We start from the raw sequence: 16,060 nt of genomic DNA on the forward strand, positions 1-16,060 counted from the left end.
GTTAGGCTGCTGTGGACCATGTGGTGTGATATGGCTGTCTCGGGTGGCTCCACTTCAAAGCGAGCAAAGAAGAGGTTCAGCTCCTCTGCCAACGAGGCGTCACCTTCAGCAGCTCCAAGGTTGGTCTTATAGTTGGTTAGATACTGGATCCCCTGCCACACCTGCCTGCTGTTGTTACTGTCCAGGTGGTCCTCTATCTTCCTCCTGTAGTCTAATTTGGCCTCTCTGATGCCTCTCTTCAGGTTAGCTCGGGCCATGCTGTATAAAGCCCTATCGCCAGACCTAAAAGCAGTGTTCCTCTCTTTTAACAGCCGCTGGACCTCCCGGGTCATCCAGGGCTTCTGGTTGGGGTAGACCCGGATGCGTTTGTCCACTGTGACAGTGTCCATGCAGTTTTTAATGTAACATAGTACACTGTCTGTGAACACCTCCAGGTCCCGGTGTTCAAACACATCCCAGTTGGTCCTGTCGAAGCAGTCCTGCAGCTGCTGAGATGCACCATCAGGCCAAGTTGTGATGGTCTTTGTGATGGTAGGAGCGGTTTTCCTGAGGGGGGCATATGCAGGAATTAAAAACAGGGACATATGGTCCGACTGACCCAGGTGTGGTAGTTGTCTAGCCCTGTAGCCCAGCTTGATGTTGGAGTAGACCTTGTCCAGTGTGTTAGCTCCTCTTGTAGCACATTTAACATGCTGATAGAATTTGGGGAGCATTTTCTTCAAGTCCGCGTGGTTAAAGTCCCCTGCTATGATGTGAACACCGTCAGGATATATGCTCTGTTGACTGCTAGTGCTACCATACAAATATCCGATAGCCGAGTTAGCATTAGCATCCGGTGGTATGTACACAGCAGTTATCATGACAACAGTAAACTCTCTAGGGAGATAAATGGGCCTGCATTTAACAGTCACATACTCCAGGTCCGGGGAGCAGTGACTGTCTACAATCACTGTGTTTGTACACCAGGTGTTGTTCACGTACACACAGAGCCCTCCACCTCTGCTCTTACCAGAGTCTCTTGTCCTGTCATGACGCTGTGCTGTGTAGCCTGCTAGCTCGATAGCAGAGTCCGGAATGAAAGAATGAAGCCAGGTCTCCGTGATCAACAGGATACAGCTGTCCTTCACGGCGTTGTTAGCTGCAGTCTGCAGCCTAAGTTCATCCATCTTGTTAGCGAGGGATCTGGCGTTCGTTAGAAACAGGCTGGGAAGCGGTGGTTTCAGTGGCTGCCTCCGTAGCCTGACCAGAGCGCCGGCCCTGCCGCCTCGCTTTTGCCTTCTCTCTCTGCGCCGCCTTCGCCTCCTCCCCGCGGGGATGGTGATCCACGGAGAGTCGGGGCTCCTCGCTATGTCCGCCGGGATCTTGTATGAGCGGACAAACTCGACGGTAACCCCCCATTCGCGACCGGCTCCAATCCTAAGAAGATCCTGCCGGCCGTAGACGTTGTTCGCCCGACAGTAAGTACACAGGGCACAAAACAACACGCACACATACACATACACATACACAAAAAACACGAGCACTGACCGGGAGGACATCGAGCCGCTGCAACTGTGTGCGCCGCCTCCATACAAAATGGAGTCAAGGCAAATGTGGGTCCCTTGAAGACAGAAGCAGGGGAATTTATCATGGGGAACAAGGTAACCATGGGGTAACAAGGTAACAAGGTAATCATGGGGAACAAGGTAAATTGGTTGCTTTCTGTCTGTCAACCAATTTTCTATCCATGTCAGTACCCTACCTCCAATACCATGTGCTTTAATTTTGCTCACTAATCTCCTATGTGGGGCCTTGTCGAAGGCTTTCTGAAAGTCTAGGTACACCACATCCACCGGCTCTCCCCTGTCAATTTTCCTAGTTACATCCTCAAAGAATTCCAAAAGATTAGTCAAGCATGATTTCCCCTTCGTAAATCCATGCTGACACAGAACGATCCTGTTACTACTATCCAAATGCTCCGCAATTTCGTCTTTTATAATTGTCTCCAGCATCTTCCCCACCACTGATGTAAGACTAACTGGTCTATAATTTCCCGTTTTCTTTCTCCCTCCTTTCTTAAAAAGTGGGACAACATTAGCTACCCTCCAATCCACAGGAACTGATCCTGAATCTATAGAACATTGGAAAATAATCACCAATGCGTCCACAATTTCTAGCGCCACCTCTTTAAGTACCCTGGGATGCAGACCATCAGGCCCTGGAGATTTATCAGCCTTCAGTCCCATCCGTCTACCCAACACCATTTCCTGTCTAATGTGGATTTCCTTCAGTTCCTCCGTCACCCTAGGATCTCTTGCCACTAGAACATCTGGGAGATTGCTTGTATCATCCTGAGTGAAGACAGATCCAAAGTACCGGTTCAACTCGTCTGCCATTTCCTTGTTCCCCATGATAAATTCCCCTGCTTCTGTCTTCAAGGGACCCACATTTGCCTTGACTATTTTTTTCCTCTTCACATACCTAAAAAAGCTTTTGCTATCCTCCTTTATATTATTGGCTAGTTTACCCTCGTACCTCATCTTTTCTCCCCGTATTGCCTTTTTAGTTATCTTCTGTTGCTCTTTAAAAGAGTCTCAATCCTCTGGCTTCCCACTCTTCTTTGCTATGTTATACTTCTTCTCTTTTATTTTGCTTTGCCTTCCCTCACTGGAGGGAATTTCCGATTTCATTCCGCCCTCCTATCTCCACCTGCCCCCCCCCCCCCCCCCCCCCCCATACTCGCCTTTACGCCGCTGTTGAAGTCCGCACCAACACCGCTGGTGCCGCGTTGTGACTCGGGGCGAGTTTAGGACCCGCCGCCCGCGGCTGCTGCTGAACCCGCGGAGCCCGCGGGAAGGGAAATTGTTTCAATCTTTATATTTTCACAAAAGTGTTTCTGTTCCGATGACGGACGCAGTTAACGCGTTGAAATGAACGGAACGACAGCTCTGATTCCACTTGCTGTTTATTTCTCTCTTCCCACATCTACATTCCCCCTGGTTTTATTTCCGCGCTCACTCGGGTTTTACAACGTGGAATTTGGGGATTAAATGGGAGCCGTTCAGCGCCGACCTGTTGTCTACCGGGTTTCTGCCCCACAGCCCCAGAGCCCCGCTCCTGACGCCGGTCCCGGGACCCGACCCTTTTACACACCTGGAGCGGAACCGGAGCAGATTCTCAGCCAGTTTACATCCCAAGTCCAGAAGAAAGGATAAAGTTTCTCTGTGAATTTATTCCCAGTGAAGGTGTGGAGATGGGACTTGGTGTCCGTGTCGTAAAATGAAACTGTCCCGGACTCGTAACTGAGATAAACTCCCACCCTCCCGGGGATGGGACGGGCGGGGAGAGGGGATGGAGGGGAGGTACGGGCATGAAACCCATCACCCCACCCCCGCCAGATGCTCCAGACTCCAGTCTCCGGGGTTTGTGTGACCCCTCTCTTCCTCTCCACAGATTCTGCGGCGACTCCCAGACTCCAGCCCCGACTCCACGCAACCTCCACCTCCCAGTAATGTCTCCCCGATGTGAATCCCTCCGATCCCAGCACACACACACTGCTTGTAAACCTCTTCCCGGTGTCAGGGAGACTCCTCCGGGTCCGGGTCCATCTCACCCTCTTCCGATCCTCAGACACGTTGAGCCCCGGACCCGCTGTTTCCACATCCAGGGTGATGGAGACTGGGGGGAGAAGCAGAGAATCAGAGAGTCCCCGGGGGTCTTGGGGAGGCTCGGGCAGCGCGGCCTCGTGACTGGGGGAGAAACCGCTCGGCCTCAGGCACAGATGGACAATAGACATCTCTCCCAGAGTTTTTATCCGGGGATGGAGAGAGGAATTTCGTGAGGTGGGGGAGGGTGGGCAGTGCAGAGATTGAGGAGGATTGCGTGATTGCAGTGGGGATGGAGAAACGAAGGGGAAGAGGAATTATTCAGATAAGGAGGCAGATATTGTGGATATTGAGGTGTGTGGATATTGAGGTGTGGTTTGGGGGAGTCGTCATGATCATGGTGAAAGGCGTCAGACTCAAGGGGCCAGATGACATGCTCCTATGTGTTTTGAGTGGAGGGTGAGACAAAGGAAAGAGGAGGTTTGTTAGTAAATTGGAGTGGGTGCAAAAGGAGTTGCACTCATTTCATCAGGTCTGAAGGGATGGGTGAAGTTGGACAGTCACAACGTCATAGGTGACATCAGTAGAATTAGGCCATTCAGCCTTTCAAGTTTACTCCACCATTCAATTATAGCTGATCTATCTCTCCCTCCTAACCCCATTCTCCTGCCTTCTCATAACCTCTGACACCTGTAGTAAACAAGAATCTCTGCACAAAAATATCCACAGTCTTGGTTTCCACAGCCTTCTGTGGCAACGAATTCCACAGATTCACCACCCTCTGACTAAAGAAAATTCTCCCCATCTTCCTAAAAGAACGTCCTTTAATTCTGAAGCTATGACCTCAAGCCCTAGATTAGTGGAAACATCCCCTCCACATGCACTCTATCCAAGCCTTTCACTATTCCGTTTGTTTTATTGAAGTCCCCCCTCATTCTTCTAAACTTCAGCGAGTACAGGCCCAGTGCTGACAAATGCACCTCATAGGTTAACCGACTCATTACTGGAACAGACAACTCAGTCTGTGACATTTTTCTTGGGATGTGTGTAAAATCTATATAAGATGAATAGCCACAACACTTTACCCTCGGTAGGGGCAGTCTAAACCTCGAGCGCATCAGTTTAAGGTGAGAGTGGAAACAATAAAAAGGACCTGAGGAGCAGGGTTTTCAGTCATTGGGTAGTGTATATATGGAACACACTGACAGATGAAGTGGTCGAGGCAGGTACAATTGCAACATTCTGCAGTTGGGTGGATACGCGGACAAGAAAGACTTGGAAGGATATGTGTCAGACTCAGGCAAGTGAGACTAGCTTGGTTGGGCAACTTGGTTGGCATGGACAAGTCGAGTCAAAGTTGCTGTGCTACAAAGCTCTCTGACTCTGTGATGCTTCCCAGCAGATCAATTTGGTGGTAAATCAAATATTTAATTCCCCTTCTGTCCAAAATACCATTAATGTTTGCACCTAAGTATTACTTAAAGATGTCAGAAATAAGAACAATGGAAAATGATTTAGCTTTACCTTGGTTGAAATCATCAGATGTTTCTCTGAATGCCGTGTTCAACGAAACAGGGCAATGAAACGTTTCCATCGGCAAGGCTTCATCTACCACCAACAGTGGTTTGGCTTCATCACGAACCCTGCGAATATTGAACAGCTGGTTATAAACTGAGCATTAGAAATGTTTTGAGTTGTTCCACCAAAACTTACAATGTTTCCGTCAAGATAATATCCTACCTTCGCTTGCGACCAGCTTCCTCCTGAAAGAAATAAAACACAAATCTCAAATGACTGAGATGAACTGACATCATCCCGACAGCGGGAATGTCACCAAAATTTCTACATCCCTCTGATAATTCCCATTTCCCAAATCTTATCACCGCTGTCATGCAGATAGAAAGTGGATGTTACCGTGGAGATGTAGAACGATGGGGAAAAGCACAAGGAATGATCAGGAGAATGATGCCATTTAATGAGAGGATGGAACTTAATGAAAAGACTGGGCAGGTTGTGGGATATTGTCTGGAGAAGATGTCAGGAATAATGAGATAGAATTTAAGATAATCGGTGGAATTAAATGGGTGGGGGTGAAATAACATCTCTAATCGAAGGGAGAACAAAAATCAAAGCTGAAATGTAACGTGGTCTTCAACAAATACTGAAAGGAATGCAGTGATGAGGACATGGACCTCACTTGCATTGGAGGGACTGAAGCCAACAGCAGAGACAATTTAAGGGAATAAACACATTAGGGCTCCTGGAATTCGAGGTATTGTTACCGAGTGTGGTAAGTAGATGGGAGGGCTGTTGAGTGGAGCAGAAATCTTGACTGGATAGGATGGGCTGAATGGCCTGTCTATGATGTAGAATGGGATGTCATTCTTGGTGAACAAAGGTGGGTAAAACAAACAGAGCAAATTCCCCCAAGGTGACCACCCACTGCTGATGGGAACCGGATATAGATGATCAATCTGATGTGTGCGCCACGTTCTAGATTTCAATGTTAATCCCCACAATGTGGTCATGGCTGATCTAGCCCAGGACTGAATGCCTCTTCTTTGTCCCATTTCCTTCTTATACAATTCCCCGAATTGTCAAAAATGTATCTTCCTCTGGTATAAATACGTCTAACAGGTTAAACCTCTCAGAGTCCCTTGGTTGAGGAATCCCAGAGATTTATTGCCCTCTGTTCATTCATGATCCTTGGGATCAGATATAGGATCACCCGTTGTTGTTCTAAACGCTACAGGATACAAACACCTCTCTACATTCCGGCCAGGCAGTCCTGAGATCCCATAGATTATGCAGGACGCCAATCAGTTTGGGAACAACAACACCTGGAACAGAGGGAACATTTACCCAGTTCTCAAATACTGGTAAATGCAGCATTTATTTTGGAAATGTCACCCACTATTTTGTGACTGCACTTTCACTTCGCCAGACAGTAGTGGAGCCCCTCACCTTCAGAAACACCACACTGTCTTTTTGATCCATCTGTTGCTGCAACTTTAAGAGTTCCTCCTGAATGGAATTTAAATTCTCTTCAATCTCTTGAAGATTTTTCTCCAGTGTATCTAGAATCTTCTTCTCTTCCTCCTGGATATCTGCCAGTACGCGCTGCTCTTTCTCAATGAGAATCTGGTGCTGTTCAGCAAACTGGGATGTGACCTTAGACTGAAGGTTGTGTGACTGTTCCTGTGAAATGAAAGGGGAAGATCAATATATAATGTCACTGATTGTGCTTCCTCACGAATTTAACGGTGACATTTGTCCTATGCATTTCTTATTAGCTTGGCAATTCAATTTTTTGCCTAAATGCTTCTGAAATGTCATGAGGGTAATCTTATAACCCTTCTATCCTCTACCCCTAATGCATTTCCCTGCTGCCTATTCCTTTTCATGTGCCCTTTAGTTCCCATTTATGCGTCCACCACCCACTTTCGCTGGGATAATTTAGTTGCCGATTGATCATTGAACCAGAGTGTATTGGGGACATGGAAGGAATCCGCCGCGGTCACAGGGAGAAGGCGTGAACCAAACGGGCAGCGCCCGAGGTCAGGATCAAACCCGCTCACCAGAACTAGGAGACAGCAGCACTACTTGTGTTACTGCGCTGCCCTGTTATTACATGCATCAAAGGGAAGAAATCGACACAAGATCAGGAAATTGAAACTGGAAAGCCTCACCAGAACTCCAGAAATCTTCTGTTTCTGTTGCTGCTCCATTTGCTGGATCTCTGACTTCTTTTTTGTGAGAGACTGGATGGAAACTTTAACCTGATCCTGGGATTGTGTTTGAAAATCAGAGAATAAAAGTGGCAGTCAATAAAGATGGAATTAAACAATGATGCGATGAAAATCGGTTTGCTTTTACCTTGTAGTTTTCAACAGCTTCTTTAACCGGCATGAAGCTGTGAGACTTGTGTTCCCGCCCAGCTGCACAAATCACACAGATCAGCTTCTTGTCTGTTTCACAAAACAGCTTCAGTTCTTCCTGATGTTCCTCGCAGTGAGGTTTACTTTCCTTCACTTTCCGATTCAGGCTCAGTGTTCGAGCTTTCTCAGCCAGTCTCGCCAAGGCCCGACTCACCCTGAGGGTGCGGTCTGTAAACTCCTCTCTACATTCCGGGCAGGAGTTTCTCCCCTCCCTGTCCCACCTCTGTGTGATACAGGAGCGGCAGAAGTTGTGCCCACACTCTGGTGACACCGGATCGGTGAAGAAACCCAGGCAGATGGGACAAACTACCTCCTCCGTTAAACTCTCGATCTGATCTTTTGAAGCCATTTTAACTCTGCCTCTTTCTGATTCAAAACGTATTTCCTTTCGCGGAGCTGCTGACCCCCTGCAGTATCGCGAGTGTCCACTGCGCACGCTGCCGTCTCGGGGATTGAATGAATGAATGAATGAATGAATGAATGAATGAATGAATGAATGAATGAATGAGTGAATGAATGAATGAATGAATGAATGATGAATGAATGAATATGAACGATTGACTGAATGGATTAATAAGTTGATTGGCCAAGTATGTGAATATACAAGGAATGTGCCTTGGTGCTCCGCTCACAAATGACAACACAAACATACAGTTAACAATTAAGAATAAAGCATAACATAGAAACATAGAAACATAGAAAATGGGTGCAGGACTCTACAAGACCCCTGAAGGTGTCCTGTGGTATCTGGCACCAAAACATTAGCAGCAACTCTTTTAGCAGTACCCCACAAGCCTTGCCATTTCAGAGATGCTCTGACCCAGTCGTCTGGCCATAACAATTTGGCCCTTGTCAAAGTCGCTCAGATCTTTACTCCTGCCCATTTCTCCTGCATCCAACACATCAACTTCAAGAACTCACTGTTCACTTGCTGCCTAATATATTCCACCCTTTGACAGGTGCCATTGTAACATGATAATCAATGTTATTCACTTCACCTGTCAGTGATCATAATGTTTTGGCTGATCGGTGTATCATTGTATGTAGTTGAAGGAAAGAACTAGAGATGATGGTTAATGCACAAAAAGACACAGAGTGCTGGAGTAACTCGGCAGGCAGGCAGCATCTATGGCGAACATGGATATGTGACGTCGGGATCCTTCTTCAGACTGATTCACTCTGCCGAGTTACTTCAGCACTTTGTGTCGTTTCACCTTTAAATAAATCCGGTGCTGCTGGCCTGCACCAGCGAGCTCTTCTTCACCAACTACTGCACAGTCCAGTTGAAGCAGTTGTTGCTGTGGCTCACTTTTCAGTTCCGGGTTTAGAACAAGACAGCAAGAAAGTAGTGAATAGTCTATGAAACTATGACAGCAAGAAAGTAGTGAATAGTCAATTATGACTATTGACAAATTATGTTGAAGAAGACAGAGGGAAGCATTAAAAAATATATACAATTGTATGAGAGAGTATTGGAGTATTGGAGATAATGACTGAAGGGGAATGTAAAAACTAAAGGTTTGGGAGATGACTGCAAAATAATGTGGAACATCTTATTTATATATGACAGTCATTTTAAAATCCCCTAAATCTCCAATTGAAATAATTGATCTAACCAAAGGGCAATTTACCATTAAAACTCGTGCGTTATTTTTAAGAAAGGATGATTTTCACAGACTGAAACATTTTCACAGACTGAAAAATTATGTGGTTCAACTTATTAATCTATGACGGTCATTTTAAAATTCTTCTAAATCTGCAAAAGAGATACTTGATTTAATCAAAGGACAGCTTAGCATTTGTGTCTATCTTACCATTAACACTCTTGTGTTATTTATAAGAAAAGGCGATTTTAACAAAATAAGACACTAGTCAGCTGATGTACCAAAGAACTGTGCCACACAGTGGTAGATGCTGGTTCTTAGTCTTGTTTTATCAAATGGTAATGGACAAATCACAAGCTGAAACCACATGGGGGAGGTAAATCAACCACTGCCTAGTGTCCTAGTGCAAAACCAGAGAAAAATGACGTGGGACCCCAAAATGCACTTGGAATGAGTGAAACATAACATTTTAAAAGTAATATAATTCTGCGTAATTTAGCATTGATTTCCTTAGCTAACATTATTATGCAATAACTAACTGATTCCCACATTGCTGCCAGCTTTCTATTAAAGACTCATTTGCAATTCCCTTATACGTTCAGTGTGTGGGCTCACTCATAGAAGTTTCCACCTGATGATAAACCTCAAAATCAGGCAGAAATGATGGGTTGAATTCTGACTCTTTGAAGTTGATAACCAGTGCCTTCATGATTTGGGAAACATGAAAATTGAAGGAACAGATTCTTAAAAGATATGCTGTATGATTTTTAAGAAAGCCTGGTACATTCCATTCAAAAAGCAGAATGTCTACCCTTGGAACAGATTTGCACGTCTAAAATAAACTTGTTGAAAACATATTGCTCTTTTCCTCTCGTGTTAGCCTGCAAGCATTGAGGGACATTCAGAGTAGGTGTTTTTCTGAAACCCCACTGAATTGTCTCAAATAACAGGGACTTTTATTTGTGGTTATAATGAGGGTCAAAGGGTTTTAACAGTGAAATGAAGGCCTGACCCCTGAATTAAGGGTCATTTAGCATTCCTTATATGGTCTCTATTCAGAACTTACACACACACACACTGGTTGCAATATGAACTTTAATGTGAGTATAGGAAATATTTTTTTATTAATAGCGTTCTGGTTTTGTTCGAAAGTGTTCCTATCTTATTTCAGCCTGAGAACTAGTCCGGGGGAGAAACATGATGCAAAAACAAAAGGATATGTTACTGGTCCTCGAGGGTTGTCGCGCCTACATTCAAGAGCAACTTTTTGGATGGAGCACAATGTGCATGGGGGAAGGGAGGTGAGGAAACATTGTAAAGCTTTGTCTCCTTTAAGATGTTATTGTCTTGTCAATCTATTAGTTCATTGAATATGAACAAATGCAAGCACACAAAAGAATACAGGAAGTTTTGAATGGAAGCTGCACATTTTGGGAAAGAAATGGGAACTTGGAGGGAGGTCATTTATAAAACCTAAAACCCATCAAGATCAAAATAGTGAAAGTTGAGAGCTGGTGTGATGATCTGTAAAATACTTTCCTCTTCCTTTGTATGTTGGCAACAGAAGTAAAAAGTACAGATGGTTCATGAGAAGGTCAGATTCATGATAACACATTTTGATGACAGACTTGAACATTTTTCTTCCCTGTGCTGGTTGTAAATATTTGATCTTGGCCTAAGATTGTGAGTTATTACTGAGTGCCCCATCTGAAACATAGAAAATAGGTGCAGGAGTAGGCCATTCGGCCCTTCGAGCCTGCACCGCCATTCAATATGATCATGGCTGATCATCCAACTCAGTATCCCGTACCTGCCTTCTCTCCATACCCCCTGATCCCTTTAGCCACAAGGGCCACATCTAACTCCCTCTTAAATATAGCCAATGAACTGGCCTCAACCACATCAAAACAATAAGGATACAACATTACGGTCTAAACATGTGGGTGAAAATAAGCCAGAGCAAAAAAGAGACTACAGACTTTGGTTATTGAGTAGAATAACAATAATAAGTCATAATAATAATAATAATAATAATAATATATTCCTTTATTCATTCCACACTGGGGAAATTTACAGTGTTACAGCAGCAAAGTGAATAGCAAGAGAGCAAGAGGTCATTCATTATAAATAAAAGATACATAAATTGTCATCAGTTTTCTGCGTGCTCTTGGCTCATCTGCTGGGAGCAGTGCTGGTTGTGCAGTCTCACAGCAGCAGGAAGGGAGGACCTCCTATATCTCTTCTTCACGCACTTGGGGTGAAGAAGTCTGTCACTGAAGGAGCTACTCAGGAGTGTCCTGCATGGGGTGGGAGTCGTTGTCCAGCAGCGATGTTAGTTTTGCCATCATTCTCTCTTCCACCACCTGCACTGAGTCGAGGGGGCAACCCGGGACAGAGCTGGCCTTCCTGACCAACTTGTCGAGTCTCTTCCCTTCCGCCGCTGAGATGCTGCTGCTCCAGCAGACCACTCCATAGAAAATGGCCGATGCCACCACCGTGTTGTAGAAGGTCCTTAGGAGTGACCCCTCCTGTAGGGGCGGTAGGAGGAAGATGGAAGAACGATGGGAGGAAGGGGGCAGGACAAAGCCTGGCTGGCAATAGGTTGACACAGTTGCCGGGGGCGGGGGATTGGGGGGGGGGAGTTGATAGTCAGACGGTTGGACAAAGGTCAGTGGAAAAAAGACAGAAGGTGTGTGAGAAAATGATTGAGGACTTGCGAATTGTGACCTGATCTTCAAACAGTCTTCCCCTCAGACGGCCAAAATTGTGCAAGTGCACTGAAGGCGCTGGTGAATTTCACCACGAATGTCTGCCTTACTCTGGGAAGAGGAGCGCCGGCCAGAGCACCCGAGGGTCACCATCGTTTCGACCATTTTAAAGGAAGGAGACAAATCCACCCGCGCAAACTGTGGATTGTTCCCCTGCTCTCTACCACAGGGAGGGGTCAGTTACACATTAAACTGCCGTGAATATAGACGAAAGCGGAGAGTACCGCTCGGGACAGTGTAAGGCAGGTTAAAAGTTGGAAAATCTGCAGAGTAGATTGACGAAGATGGTGCCAGGATTTGAGGGTCAGAGCGAAAGAGAGAGGTTGGGCAGGGAAGGATTTGTTAATTGGAGCGCAGGAGGCTGAAGTGCATAAGATCAAGAGGTGAATAGGTAGGGTGAATGCATAGTCTTTTACCCGGAGCAGTGGACTGGGCGGTCATGGTGGTGCAGCGGTAGAGTTGCTGCCTTACAGCGAATGCAGCGCCAGAGACCCGGGTCCTCTCCCGACTACGGGAGCTGTCTGTACGGAGTTTGCACGTTCTCCCCGTGACCTGCCTGGGATTTCTCCAAGATCTTCAGTTTCCTCCCACACTCCAAAGACGTACAGGTTTGTAGGTTAATTGACTTGGTAAATGGAATAATTGACCCTCGTGGGTGTGGAATGGTGATCGCTGGTCGGCGCGGATCTGGTGGGCCGAAGGGCCTGTTTCCGCGCTGTATCTCTAAACAAAACTAAACGAGAGGACACAGGTTTGTGGTGAGAGATGCAAGATTTAATTGGAACCTGAGGACCACCATTTTCACACAGAAGGTCGTGGGTGTCTGGAACAAGCTGCCAGAGGGGGGTAAGTGAGGCTGGACACAAACGTGGCGGGGTTTTTAGGACCCGGGGGAGCCCGGAGCTGTGGAGCCGCCGCCGCGGCTGCTGCTGAACCCGCGGTCAATGAAAGGGGCGGGGCACGGCTGAGGGGAGGCGGGGCTCAGCCCCGTCAATCACAGCCCTGACTACGAAGGTGGATGTCATTTGCAATCAGCTGCGGGTAAATTTCATTCCCTTAAACTCAGCACATCAGTGTTTCCCATCGTGAATTGTTGATTATATTATGCTGCACAATAACATTACTTCTACAGCAAACACTGTTATTTTATTTAACAGTCTCATGTGCAAACTTGAATTCATCTCAATGACAATTATACTATATTGTCACATGTACCTCGGGACGGTGAAATGCTTTGCTTTTGCATGCAATCCGGTAAAATACAGACCTCACCTGGGCGGTACAGAGAGAGTCGCCACGTTTCTGGCGCCGACAAAGTTGCGAGAAGTTCAGTGAATTCAGCCTTATTTTCCTCTCTTGAATTATTTTTTCCATGTACATTCCCTGCTCCCATTTACGCGTCCTCATTAAGACCTATACAGTCCTCGTCCGATCAACACCAACGCCAATTCATTCACTCTGATACAGCGGTCTTTCAACTGTTCGAATTTTGAGACATGCCAAACTTCCTCGGTCTGCTGAGGAACTGGAGGCATTTGGATGTAAAGGAGGCCACATCTAGTGACCCAAATGCCATAGACGAAGATAGAGGAGATGCAAGTGAATCTCTGCCTCCCATGAAAGGGCTGTTTGTGTCCTGAATTGTGGTGAGGGTCGCGGTGCAGGGAGAGGGTGGAAAGCCCCCTGGTGGGTTGTGGGGAATTGCGCCCAGCGATGGGATGATGGGGTGAAAGACGAAGACCAGGATCTCTACGCTTATTCTCTCTGGAGGGGAGGGAGGTGAGATCTGATGTACAGATAAATGCTGGAGATGCTGGTGATGGCTCCATCAATTGCAGTGGAGTTGAAGCCCTGTTTCCTGAAAAAAGACACCTCCGAAACACCCCTCCTCCTCTTGCTCCGCCCCCATTCACTCCTCCTCTCCCTCTCCTCCACCTTTCTTCCTCTCCCTCGTCCTCCTCCTCCCTCTCCACCTCGCCATCTCCTCCTCTCACTTTTACCCTCCTCTTCCTCAACCCTCCTCTCCATCCTTCTCTTCTCCTCCTCTCTCCTCATCTCCCACAGCCCTCCTTCCCCTCACCCCTCCCGTCCCTTTCCCTCTCCTTCACCTCTCCTGCTCCTCCTCTCCCTCTCTTCTCTCTCTCACCCCTCCTGCCCCTCACCACTCCATTTCCCTCAACTCCTCCACTCCGGGCCTCCATGGCCGCCTCTCTCCGCAGCCACCGCCGTTCCTTGTGGAGCCACTGCCGGGCGTAGTCGGGGTCGCCGCTGCAGGCCCGGTGGAGAGGGAAGGGGATGAGGGGGAGAGGGTGGGGGAGGGGGATGAGAAGCCGAGGCCAATGCGGGTCGCGGGTCGGCGCCGCCATCTTGATGACGTCACACCCCGCCCCCCTGACGTCACTCCTTCCCTCAATAAAGCTGCTTCCAGATTCACAATTTGCAGAATCAGCCCATTCGCAGCATCATGGAAAATAGGTGCAGGAGGAGGCCATTCGGCCCTTCGATCCAGCACCGCCATTCAATATAAGAAAATAACTGCAGATGCTGGTACAAATCGAAGGTATTCATTCACAAAATGCTGGAGTAACACAGCAGGTCAGGCAGCATCTCACGAGAAAAGGAATGGGCGACGTTTCGGGTCGACCCTTATTCAGACTGATGTCAGGAGGGCGGGACAAAGGAAGGATATAGGTGGAGACAGGAAGATAGAGGGAGACCTGGGAAGGGGGAGGGGAAGAGAGGGACAGAGGAACTATCTAAAGTTGGAGAAGTCAATGTTCATACCACTGGGCTGCAAGCCGCCCAGGCGAAATATGAGGTGCTTTTCCTCCAATTTCCGGTGGGCCTCACTATGGCACTGGAGGAAGCCCATGACCTCCTCCAGATTCACAAGGGAATGGGAGGGGGAGTTGAAGTGCTCAGCCACTGGGAGGATCAGATTGGTTAACGCGGACCGAACGCAGGTGTTGAGCGAAGCGATTGCCGAGCCTGCGTTTGGTTTTGCCGATGTAAATAAGTTGACATCTGGAGCAGCGGATGCAATAGATGAGGTTGGAGGAGGTGCAGGTGAACCTCTGTCTCACCTGGAAAGACTGTTTGTGTCCTTGGATGGAGTTGAGTGGGGAGGTAAAGGGACAGGTGTTGCATCTCGTGCGGTTGCAGGGGAAAGTGCCCAGGGATGGGGTGATTTGGGTAGGACGGGACGAGTGGACTAGGGAGTTACGGAGGGAACGGTCTCTGCGGAACGCAGAAAGGGGAAGGGATGGGAAGATATGGCCAGTGGTGGGGTCCCGTTGTAGGTGACGGAAATGTTGGCGGATGGTTTGTTGGATACGCTGGCTGGTGGGGTGGAAGGTGAGAACGAGGGGGGTTCTGTCCTTGTTACGAGTGGGGTGAGGGGGAGCAAGAGCGGAGCTGCAGGATGTAGAAGAGACCCTAGTGAGAGCCTCGTCTATAATGGAAGAGGGGATGCCAATATGATCATGGCTGATCATCCACAATCAGTACCCCGTTCCTGCCTTCTCTCCGTATCCATTGATTCCATTCGCCCAAAGAGGCACATCCAACTCTCTCTTGAAAACATCCAGTTAATTGGCCTCCCTTCTGTGTGGCAGGGAATTCTGGACACTCCAAAGACCTACGTTAATTGGCTTGGTACAATTGTAAATTGTTCCGCGTGTGTGTAGGATAATGTAAGTGTGCGGGGATCGCTGGTCGCCGTGGACTCGGTGGGCCAAAGGGCCCTTTTCTGCGCTGTATCTCTAAACTAAACTCGACCCGAAAAGTCACCCATTTCTATTCAGAGATGCTGCCTGTACCACTGAGTTATTCCAGCGTTGTGTCAATCTTCTTAAACTAAACAAAGGGCCTGATCTTGTGCTGTACTGTTCTATGTCCTATGTTAAATACTTGGAAATGTAACTCGGACTATCTTTGATCAGACTTTACGCGTCATTGCCATAAACATCGTTCCCTTTATCCTGTTTCTATACACCCTCAGGCTATCATTGATTGGACATTGCTGGTGTTACCTTGCACTGAACATTATTCCCCAATCATGTATATGTACACCGTAAAATGGCTCAATTGTAATCATTTATTGTCTTTCTACTGACTGGTTAGCACGCAAAAAAAACTTTTCACTTGTAGCTCGGTACACGTGACAA

The 16,060-nt window shown here is 47.3% G+C and overlaps 2 protein-coding genes across 3 annotated transcripts in view; both read right to left on the reverse strand.

The window, feature by feature from the left end:
- The window catches only part of LOC144602714 (zinc-binding protein A33-like), an 80,016-nt gene extending 72,145 nt beyond the window's left edge, over positions 1 to 7,871 (reverse strand). Inside the window, exons 1-6 of one of the 2 annotated variants that reach the window (XM_078415850.1) lie at positions 7,461 to 7,871; positions 7,274 to 7,369; positions 6,549 to 6,782; positions 5,325 to 5,347; positions 5,109 to 5,227; positions 2,960 to 3,657 (exon numbers count right to left, since the gene is read on the reverse strand). In XM_078415850.1, coding sequence (XP_078271976.1) covers positions 3,125 to 3,657; positions 5,109 to 5,227; positions 5,325 to 5,347; positions 6,549 to 6,782; positions 7,274 to 7,369; positions 7,461 to 7,871 — 1,416 coding nt within the window. In that variant the 3' untranslated portion in view covers positions 2,960 to 3,124. Of the gene's footprint in view, positions 1 to 2,959; positions 3,658 to 5,108; positions 5,228 to 5,324; positions 5,348 to 6,548; positions 6,783 to 7,273; positions 7,370 to 7,460 lie in introns of those variants that run through there. The other variant, XM_078415852.1, reaches the window with a different exon arrangement.
- Positions 1 to 16,060, reverse strand: part of LOC144602868 (pre-mRNA-splicing factor ATP-dependent RNA helicase DHX16-like) — a 783,352-nt gene that overhangs the window by 279,062 nt on the left and 488,230 nt on the right. The window lies entirely within an intron of this gene.

The sequence above is a fragment of the Rhinoraja longicauda genome, chromosome 19 (genome assembly GCF_053455715.1).
Source record: "Rhinoraja longicauda isolate Sanriku21f chromosome 19, sRhiLon1.1, whole genome shotgun sequence".
Lineage (NCBI taxonomy): Eukaryota > Metazoa > Chordata > Chondrichthyes > Rajiformes > Arhynchobatidae > Rhinoraja > Rhinoraja longicauda.